Source organism: Pimephales promelas, chromosome 7 (genome assembly GCF_988280905.1).
Source record: "Pimephales promelas chromosome 7, fPimPro1.hap1.1, whole genome shotgun sequence".
NCBI classification, from domain to species: Eukaryota; Metazoa; Chordata; class Actinopteri; order Cypriniformes; family Leuciscidae; genus Pimephales; species Pimephales promelas.
In genome coordinates this window covers 24,769,710-24,780,765 of record NC_142775.1, presented here as the reverse complement: position 1 = coordinate 24,780,765, position 11,056 = coordinate 24,769,710, and the positions used below count along the sequence as shown (strand labels likewise).

Below are 11,056 nucleotides of genomic sequence, written 5' to 3'. Positions count from 1 at the left end.
ATGTAACTATATTTAAAACATCTCCCAAACAGCTGATGACATACTTGGGTATTTAATGGCTGTACTGATGAGGACAATGAGCAATGCAATGAGGACACATTCAAATTAATGGTTTGTTATTTTCATGGCGATAAGCATCTAGCAGTGTTGGTTTCATGCAGGGCCTTACATTTTTTTGGTCCCACTTTATATTTGCGAATTGCTTTCTGTTTGTTTGCGAGTCGAGTTTTCCTTTGCAAAGCAGATTGAGTTTGTTTGCAAAATGCTGGATTTGTTTGTTTAATTTTGGCACATAATTCGCTCCATAGTATGGTTACTGACATTCTTCAAAATATCTTCCTTTATGTTCAACAGAAGAAATAAATTCAGGCAGGTTTGAAACAACTTGAGGGTGAGTATATGATGACAGAATTTTTATTTTGAAGTGAACTATCCCTTTAAGAGCATGCACAAATTCTGATTCTTCCAATACAATGTTGTCTGACAATGTTTCTCAACACCGTCACTGTTCGTAGGGTTTTAACCTTCCATAAAATGCTGAAGACTGTAATAAATTTCATATGCTGCGCATCTGTTGTTGTTGTTCTTGGTGGTTACATCTAAATATAGATCGGACTGTAAGTTGATCTAAATGTTTATAAGACTGATGTTAGCATTTATCATGTCAAAACTAATGTGAAATCTCAGCCAGTCACACAAGAGTGGAGCAAGCAAAGAAACATGGATTAATGAAATGTATTATCGCAATAACAGAATATATTTGGTGTAGCTTCAGAAAGTTTTAAACACAACGCAAGGACTTCATGTGTAAGCATTCACAGTAATACTCTTCTAAATACAGTGTAGTGTTAAGAGAGGTGGATTATTATAGACACTTCTCTCTAGACAACCTAGTGAGCAGCTGGCCTAGCAGCAGGACAGTCAATCAATTGGACCTTACAATTTCTGAGAAAAGCAGTTCAGTGAGCTATTAAGCCTGCAATATGGGGATATTCAAATTAATTAACCAATCATGAATACCATTGATCAGCTCAACCAAACGTGGAGGTTGTTCCACTAAGAAACGAACATTGTATTATGTTTTGATTGATATTGTGAAGCTGCTTTGATGCAATATTGTGAAACTGCTTTATAAATATACTTGACTTCACTTGACTCATGCTCATATCTGTGCACAAATGGGTCTCTGAAGGAAGTAGAGCGACTGCAGCAATATACGTGCTAATATGAGTACAACTAGCCACAAGTACTGTACCTCCAGTCCTCACATTTTTGTTTTTCAGCTATACAAAAATGTAAGAGGCGTGGTGGCGTCGTTTGCTCTCCAATCCAACAGGGGGCAGTGGGGCGTCACGTCACAGGGCCAGAGCAGCAGCGGTTTATTTTTCTTAGCCGTTAGCATAGGAAGCTCCTGTAAAAGATGCCCGTGTCTGTCATGATGGCTGAACCTGATGAAAAGCTGCTGTTGCAGTTTGAAACTCAAGAACTAGAGGTAAAAGCAGACAGAGATACTGATTTATTAATACTTTTATTTTGCTGATGTTTGTTGCATGCTAAACAGCAATAGTATCTGGGTCTGTCAGTTGAACAGCATTATTAGTCATGTAAAGCCAGCTCTAGGCACCAGTGTAACTTAAAATAGAGACTTTAAAATTCATTCATGTGGAATGGAACTTGTGCGTTAATGTTTATGAAGTTTTGTGTGTAGTAATAATTTTCACGGTGCTCGTGTTTACTTGTTATTTTATTGCAGGCATGATTGAATGTTTGTTATACAAATTGTCATAATCATCTCCTAATGTCATTCATTTTAAATCATGTTTCCTTGTATCGTAGTCTCCCGGTGGCATTGCTACACCTCAGGTGTATTCTCAGTTACTAGTCCTGTATCTCCTGCATAATGACATGTGAGTATGTTACATGAATTATTTGATGTTAATATACATTTAAATTATCAGTTGATTTTCATAGTCACTTTTTTATGCAGGAATAATGCTAGATACCTTTGGAAACGGATACCCCAAGCGATCAAAACAGTGAGTTTTTTTGTTTGCTTCCAATTAGTCTAACATAAAGCACAATGAATTTGAGACCTCTGATACAGATTTTAATTACAGGCAAACCCAGAGCTGGCTGCTATATGGGCGGTAGGACAGCGTATCTGGCAGCGAGACTTTCCAGGGATCTACACTGCTATTGCTGCCTACCAGTGGTCTGAAAGCATTCTCCCTGTGATGGAGGCTTTACAAGGTACTAAGATCATGTGGCTTGGGGGTTTATGCTGTATTCCTAAAATGACATCTATAATGAAGAAGATGGGTAGGCTATATTGGCTTTGAACTTTTCATTTGCTCTGATTATTCTTGTCTGTTTAATTAAACAAATCCTCAATACGAATTGACATTTAGGAAATTGTAGGTTTCCGTGCATGACCAGATCTAGACTCACTGCCCTTTTAGCTGTCTATACTGGCTTTGATAATGTTATAATGTTTGAATTAAACAGTGTGATTAATGAATTGTTGGTTGGTCACCTTAAAGGGTTATTCACCCCAAAATGTAAATTCTGTCATTAATTACTCACCTCATGTTGGTCCAACCCTGTTAAGACTTTTGTTCATCTTCAGAACACAAATTAATATATTTTTGATTAAAGTACATATTTTTGATTAAAGTACTTTAGTAAAGTACGTGCATTGTTAGATATGATCAACTATTAACTATAAATGTTCATCTGTCTATAAAATAAAGTACACAACCAAACAATGAAAAAAGCTTGCAATTAAGAACGTAACATTGACCTGTCGAGAAGAAAGCAGGACTTTAGCATTTCTTTTGAAATCTTTCTCTTGCATTAACTCTATCTACCTGGAAAAAAAGCTATCCCGACAGTAACTCGTGTTTTTTGTAATCTCTGGTCACATTTCCTTTTATGATCTATTTTGGACTTTTCTGGTGATGAGGATTTGCAATGCAGCCTTTTAAACTTGCCAGGGCAGTGAAGCGCCTCTCACTGCTCTGCTCTTCCGTTTCTGCTGCTTTCAGTTAAGTCATGCTGGCTCTGAACGAAAGCGCGCTGTGGAAACATGTTGGCTTAGTTTTTTTTTTTTTGTCCCTCTCTGCTATTATACTTATTCAAGATGGCAGAACTACATAGAAGTCTCCATGGACCTACCCGTCCCATGTTTAAAGATAATATATTCTTCGTTTATGAGGATACGATCATCAATTATTCAAAGCTTGGGGATCTCTATATATCTGTCCGTCTGTTTGCATTTTAATTATTTCGAGAACCGTTCATCCAAACGACTTTACAAGGAAGTGCAGTGTTGTATTTGGTGCAATATAGATAGACAGCGAGACACGACACTTCAGAATTAATAAACTTTTAATAAACTGATAACAGCGTGAGCGGGAAGCGCTCCGAGAATGGACACCGCAAAACACACACACACACACACACACACAAAGGTCTGTTAACTTAACCAATATTTTAAGTCTAATAAAGTTAGTCTAATATTTTTCTGTGCAAAAAAAACAAACAAAAAAAACAAAAACGAATATTCGAATGTCACATTTTCAAATCGAATACCAATCCACTGAATGAATATTCGAATATTCGGGTCCAGCCCTAGAATTTACCCTAAGAAGTTGCTCATATCTTGCTCTCAAATTTAATTTCAAGTGGTTCATGACTAAACTTAGCTCAGGCATTTAACTCTATTCATAGGCCAAGTGTGAATCATTCAAATGATGACTGCTTGTAGGGACAATTTAAGTGTGGAAGTTCCATTATCATTAAAATGCTACATTTTGTTGTATCCTTTTCTTGTTCAAATGGAGCAGCAGTTCTTTTGCAATCTCTTCTCTGTATCTGCAGGGTTCATGCTAAAACATAGCTTTCATTTGATCCCCACGTGCCAGAAGCTGACCCACCCAGGCCAAGGATAGGTTAAAAATAACCCTTTCCATGTGTTCATGGGTTCCCTATGTACTGTTTTAGGACATCAACAGTTGCTTTTCACAAACAAATTACTCAAGAACGTTTGAACAAGAAATTATTTAGAAAAATAATTTGTTTTGAACGATTTATGGGTTGTTCTTATGAATAAAATATATTTTCAAAAATACTATTCATCAGAAAAAAAAAAGAATATATTGAGGAGTATATAGAGTTAGTGTATAATTTTGGCTTTTCTGAGGAATAAATAAAAAAATAGCCATGAAAATTCAAAGGGTTTTTGTAACAGACAGGGTTTGTTTTCTTTACATGAAACTTGTTTGTCACCATATTTCACCATTGAAATCTCACTGTACAGGAAAGGGTAGGGGTGTTATGGTATCATCATGACACAACACATGGGTTTTAAGGGGTGGGGGCTTTTGTATCTCCAAAAATGAATCCTGAAAACAAGTGGATAGGAATGTGTGCTCTGATTGGTTGGAGGAATGGTATGTCACCCACTGGCCGAGGGTAGTATAAAGACCAGGGCCACTGTGACTCAGAACAGATCTGATAACTGCAAGGGATCATTTTCTGCCGTGCCACAGTTTATTTTTGACACATTTTTTTGAGTACACTGCCACTGGAGTGGCTGAAGTGAAGCAAAAGGAGACAAGTCGACCACTGACATGGAAATTCAGCGAACTGCCTCTTTGTTGGGGTCTCCTGACTCCATGGAGAGCCTTGAGAAACAGTTGAGCTGCCCGATCTGTCTGGACATGTTCACTAAACCGGTGGTGATCCTGCCCTGCCAACATAACCTGTGTCGAGGATGTGCTAGTGATCTTTATGACTCTCGAAACCCTTACCGTTTCTCCGGTGGGGTCTTCCGGTGCCCTACTTGCCGATTTGAAGTGGTTCTCGATCGCCATGGTGTGCATGGACTTCAGAGAAATCTTCTAGTTGAGAACATAATTGACATATACAAACAGCAGCAGGAGGGTGGAGGTGGTGGAAACACCACCACAGAAACTTCGATAAAACCCAAAAGCTCCAAGGAGCCATTGTGCCAGGAGCACGAGGACGAGAAGATCAACATCTACTGTGTGACTCACCAAATTCCCACTTGCTCCATGTGTAAGGTTTTTGGCCAGCATAAAGACTGTGAGGTGTCACCACTTGCTAGTGTCTATCAGGCTCAAAAGGGAGAGCTGAGTAACGCAATTGATGCTCTTGTGGCAGGGAACGGTCGCCTTCAGGCGTTGCTCAACCAGATGGAGGACGCCTGTAGAGGCGTTCAGGACAATGCTCAATGTGCCAAGCAAAAGCTTGGTGAATCCTTTGATTCTCTGTACGCAGCCTTGGAAGAGCGTAAGAATGCCCTCTTGGAACGTATTAGCAAGGAGCAGGATGAGAAGGTTGCTGCCCTCAGAAGTCTGGCTAGGCGTTATGGGGATCGTCTTCAGGCAGCCACAGAGTTAACGGACACTGCAGTGCTGGCGCTGGAGCAAAGTAGTGCCGCAGAGTTCCTGCAGGCCTCCAAGAACCTGATTGCCCAGACAAAGGATGCAGCGAAGAGCTCACTTGCTGAAGAAAGGCCAGAGCCAGGCTTTGAAAGAATGGACCATTTCACTCTGGATACAGAACATGTGGAGACTTTGTTGTCCAAGATGGATTTTGGAGCAGATGATGAGGAGGAATTTGAAGATGCTGAGGATCAGGAAGAGGAGTAAGCAGGTTGCAGGGAAGGAACAGTGTCTTGGAGGTCAAACAGGATGTGAGGAAGACAAGAAGATGAAGCAAAGATGTTGACAATGAGAAAGAAAATGTTTTAAATGTTTGTATATCACTGCTAAGCAGTGTCAGCATTTCAACTTGTATCATCATAAGAATATTTTAGATTAACTAGGTGCCATTTTTATACTTTTTATAATGTAGTTAAAATTCTGCTGTTGTCACTTTAGAAGTTATCTTCATACTTTCACATTGTTTCACTCAAAAATTGATCATTGTTGTCATTTCCCGATATGTGGTTATGTTGGTCTGCATGTTCAGTTTGCTCAAATGTGGACTTAATGCTTTGCTATTAAATAAATGTTTCAAATTTCAGATTTGAGTTCATTCATTTATTAATTGTAATTATTACTTTTTTTTGATGTATAAACCAAGTTACACATTTAAGAATGCAGTTTAAATAGAGTATCTTGGACTAACTCTAAACATAACTGTTCACAAGTGAACTCTTTACTCTCAACTTCTCTGGTTAAAGGCACATGCTATTTTTAAAAGGAAAGAGGATGAGATATGGCTGGGGGGACCTTGGGGTAGGATACCAGAATAGGACAGATGGACACCACTCCACCTCCCCCCAGCACTGCCTTGCTCAGCACCTCTTGCTATTCATGATAGAGGGTCAAGGCAAGTGAGGAATCAGGTTGACTATCATGGATTGACAAGCACTTGGAATGATTGTTGTTAAAAATAAACAAGCAACATGCAATAAATGTATCTGAATGTAACTCTGTTCTCAAGTTTTCTTGTTGCTTGTGAGGTGCTAAGACCAAATGTTTTTCACACATTGGGTGTATCTGTTTTTTTTTCCGTAGAGGTCATTCTTGTATAACATGTTCTGTCTGCCTGTAATTTCCAAACGACAGTCTTGTATTCAATGCTGACCTCCTTGGTGTTGCATATCAGTAGCTGTTAGTAAACACTGTTGCTATGTGAGTTGCTATATATTTAGTTCAGGGGCTGAATGCGTTTAGAAGTATTTGTAAGCCTTTGTATCATACTTCTCTCCATTATACCAAACAAACAAATATAAAAAAAATAATAAAACCAAATATTTATTTGTTTACTTTAGGTGAAGCTTGGGTTGATCGATTATGTCACACAACCTCTTTAGTGCCTTCACAGCATTACTTAAAGTCTGTTTCAGTAATTGGAAGTGTGACAACAAATGCATTTACAGACATCACCTTTCAATCTTAACATTTGAAAGCAATGGTTGTCCTCTCAATTTGCTTAATTGTACTATAAAGTCATTTTTAAGCAAAATGATTGTACTTTTGTTTAATAATCAATAATCAAGTTTCCTAATACATAATGCAACTTGAAAGTTTAAACAAACATGATTTCAGTTTGTTTCACTTCAAATTATTTATACATAAAGCAAGGTTAAAAACGTTAAACGCACATTTTGCATAAACAACTTATTTTTGAGAACATATACTACCATTAAAAATGTGATGACGTTTTATATTGTTTGTTGTTTTAAGATTTTGTTGTTTTAAGATTTTTTTCAGTATATATTGAATTTATACAATATATATTTATATACTTTAATATATTTGGAAATGTTATTTACACCTGTGATGACAAAGCATAGTTTTCAACTGCCATTGCTCAAGTCTTCAGTGTCACATGATCCTTTAAAAATCATTATAATATGCTGATTTGGAAAATTATCAAGTTTGATTTATTATTATTCTCAGTTGAGACCACTTTGAATCCAATTCTATTTTCCCTTTATATGCTACCTTAGGGACCTATTTTCAGAAAATATGAGATCTCATACACTGTTATTCTGACGACACTCAACTGTATGTCCCATTAACACATTCAGTTGACTATAAGTAACATTGTACGTACATCTCTACTAACTCTCACTGGAGCGTTAGTAGAGTATTAGTAGACTGGTAGGGTTAGGGATAGAGCAAGTTGACATGTAGTTGCAAAGTTACTTATAGTAAGTAGAATGTCTGTTGGAGGAGCAAAACAATAAAGAGTTAGCAGATATTAAGCAGACAGGCTACTAATACTCTAATAAGAGTTAGTTGATATGTAGTTAAAAAGTTTCTTATAATCAACAGATTGTTCAAAAGGGACCATAAATATAAAGTGTTACCAATGAAAGTGTTACATTTGGGAGATTGCCACCTCTGGAAAACCTCTCATTTGTTTTTCTTGCTTTTTTGTGTTTCTTGTAGAGTCCACGCGTAGGAGGGCATATGGGCTTGTAGCTCAAGCATACACCTCTATCAGTGCAGACGACTTCGCTGCCTTTGTGGGATACTCTGTCGAAGAGGCGGTTAAAGGTATATAATCCTAGAAAGAGTGCCACAACACATGCACACAAAACGCACATACAGTATGTGTATGAAGTAAATAAAATATTTTGAAGAAATATATTTAAACATGCCTGCAATTCTGAGTACTTTCACACGTGTTTGGTCATAATTAGAAAATAAGTTTCTTTTGGCTGTGACAATTTCTTTTCTCTTTTGGAAAAGCAATTTGTATTGTTTTAGAGATGTGCAAACCCTTTATTGTGCTGCACTTTGTAATGTAAATGTCCGTTTTTCTTTCACTCAAGGTGTAGTTAGCCATGGGTGGCACGCAGATCCAAACACCAGGATGATCATGCCACAGAAACCAGGTGGGGGCACTGTTTCACTTCTTATAACCAACAAGAACAGATGTTTTTTGTCCACTCTATGACTCATTCCTCCATAAGGTTTTACTCATGACCCCTCCTCTGTATAAAAAACCTTCTTGCATTGAGTTAATAGTTTTGCATGGTCATTTCATAACAAGCATGTGAATGGGTGCCTTCACACCAATTCCATTTTCATCCTGCTCTCATTTTCGTTTCTAATTGGTTCTCACAGTTTCTTGAAGATTCCTTCATTTTGTAAATGGCAAGAAACAATGCTGCAAATTCTTGCGTTTTGTATTGTAGTGCACACAGCTTTTTATGTGTTTGCCTGTAACCGTTGAGAACCATTTTTACGAGACACGTTTATTCCAAAGAAGCAGCATCTGGGTTTCTGCATGAGCCTCGTGAGACAGCGCAGATGTCTGTAATGCGTTTGAGTAACTGATGATTGAGAAATTATTCCCAGTACTTATGACCTACAGCTTTCACTAAAAGCAGCTGAAGTTCATTAATTCAACGGTTGCTATGACATTTTTCTTTCTTGTGCTTTTGCATCTCTCTCTGTTTCTCTCTATCTCTCCCACATATTCATGCGTTTATTCTGTGGCACGTCTTTGTTTACATTCGTGGGTCTATGTGTTATAGAGCAGATCATAGAGGAATCCCCGCTCCTCTCATGTTTCTGTTCTGCCTTTCCCTCTCTCCAGATCCGCCCCCGGTCTCTCTTGTTCCAAACGAACAACAGCTGGCCAGACTCACTGACTACGTGGCTTTTCTTGAGAACTGATAAGCACTCCACTCTTTCTCATTCTCTTCCTCAACACCTATCAGAGACTCAGTTCTACGGAAGAAACCCACTGGTGTCCAGGACCCTATACACACACACACACATCTATCTGTCCTGCTCAGTGATGGAGCTGAAAATGGTCTAAATGGTTGTACTTGTACAAATTTTACATCTGCTTTGAAATATGTAACTGCTGTCAATATTGTAAATTATTATTTTTCAGCTTAAATACTTCGCTATATGAATATATTGTTCAGGCCATTTGTGCTGTTTGGATACTAGAGTGCAAAATTTGATATTTGTCTAATTTTGGTTCAACGAAGACGATGGTTTTTGATGGTTAAGACTTCCATTTCCATCTGTTGAACAAAATGACTCATCGGAATAAATCACCACATTTTTCAAATTACAAATTGTGGCACATCTGGTAATCGAAATTACTTCTTGCAATATTCAACACCAGTCTCATTTTTAAGGCCATACATACAATTATATAATATGTAAACTATTTTCTCTTATGTTGATGCAGTGAAAAATAAATGAAAGTTGACTTGCATTTTGTTAGAAAAAGAATCTTATGTTAATCTGAAAAAAAAAAAAAAAAAACAGCTGGAAAATAAATAAAACAAAGGTGTTGTTTACCAGTGCAAACAAGCAACAGCTTAAATCAGTTTATTTTGGGTGGCACACAGTTGTATTTAAGATGTTTCCACTGTCTGACAAATGTTTTGTTGACAGTGCATCTCTGCTATTCAGATGTTTTGCACTGCCTTCTTGGTTTCTCATGCAGAGTGGTTTTGAAAAAGTAGAGGAAACATACCAGCTGTTGGCCACTGTCACATCCTTTCAGCTTGAGAAGAAAAGCGCACTCCATATGTGCTGAAACAACGGGCACATGTGGTACTGTGAGAATATTAAACCCATCCATTTTAATCTTCGTCTTAGAATTTTATCTTCCATATTGCATTTTATTCATCTTTTATATTTTGAGATTGCACCAACTTTTTGTTGTGGAATTGTGGTTAGGTGTCTTGTCCAAGGGCATAATGGTCAATGGGGAAAGTGCCATATCTCTGGCAGGTAAGTTCACAGTTGATCCAAGTGACAAAAAATCTTCAAAGGACATATTTCCAGGTCTGAGGTCATCATTGACGTTACACTACTTCAAACAGTAATAAATGCAGGCCAGCTGAACTGAAGTCTTAGACATCAGGAGCGGTCAGGGGTCACAGACAGGCTTTACTGGAGCAGCTGCAGTGTGTGTGTGTGTGTGTGTGAAACTGCGCAGCCATTTGTTAAGTACTTATTGCAAGGCCAAATGAAACTGATATTTGTTCCTAATCTTTTAAAGTTGGTACTTTTTTGCTTCCTTATTTATTTTTACTTAAATGATAAATCAGCATTATGATGGGGTTTTTCTTTGCTTAGGCCTAGTGTCTTCATCAAACAAGCATCTCTGGGAGGTTTACGAAACCAGATCTTACCTCAACTTAGACAGATGTTCGCAAATTGCTGTTTGCCATTCCTAACGAGTTCGCTTTTGCAAGGGTTAAGGGTTATGTCTGTATCCCATCATGCTACATGCCACAAAGGTGACATGCTGTAAAGGTGAGCAGATTTCAAATCCTTTCTACCCAACTCTATGCAATCCTTTTTGAAGAGTTTTTGTCATCATAAATTATTTTTATTTTTTTACAACCGCATGATAGAAGAAAGTCAGGGAATTAATCTGTAGGCAATGTTTAAGCATATACCTGCTGTTGCTGCAAATCCTTTACATCTTAAAATCAACTTTGTCACCCACAGCACATTTTTTGTCTCACTGTTATACTGCACTTTGTCTGCGTCCGTTTAGATTTTCACTTCAGCACTGTAAGTGTTGCCATTCA

General features: G+C 37.8%; 2 protein-coding genes across 2 annotated transcripts; both read left to right on the top strand.

Moving 5' to 3' along the window:
- Positions 1–1,330: 1,330 nt before the first annotated feature.
- Positions 1,331–9,723, top strand: cops8 (COP9 signalosome subunit 8). Its single transcript, XM_039655949.2, has 7 exons — positions 1,331–1,492; positions 1,837–1,907; positions 1,988–2,036; positions 2,118–2,250; positions 7,932–8,039; positions 8,318–8,380; positions 9,088–9,723. The coding sequence occupies exons 1-7, from the start codon at positions 1,421–1,423 to the stop codon at positions 9,165–9,167; spliced, it is 576 nt and encodes a 191-aa protein (XP_039511883.2). The 5' UTR covers positions 1,331–1,420; the 3' UTR covers positions 9,168–9,723.
- trim63b (tripartite motif containing 63b) lies at positions 2,258–6,051 on the top strand. The gene has a single exon (XM_089133251.1). The coding sequence runs from the start codon at positions 4,632–4,634 to the stop codon at positions 5,673–5,675; it is 1,044 nt and encodes a 347-aa protein (XP_088989377.1). The 5' UTR covers positions 2,258–4,631; the 3' UTR covers positions 5,676–6,051.
- Positions 9,724–11,056: the final 1,333 nt, after the last annotated feature.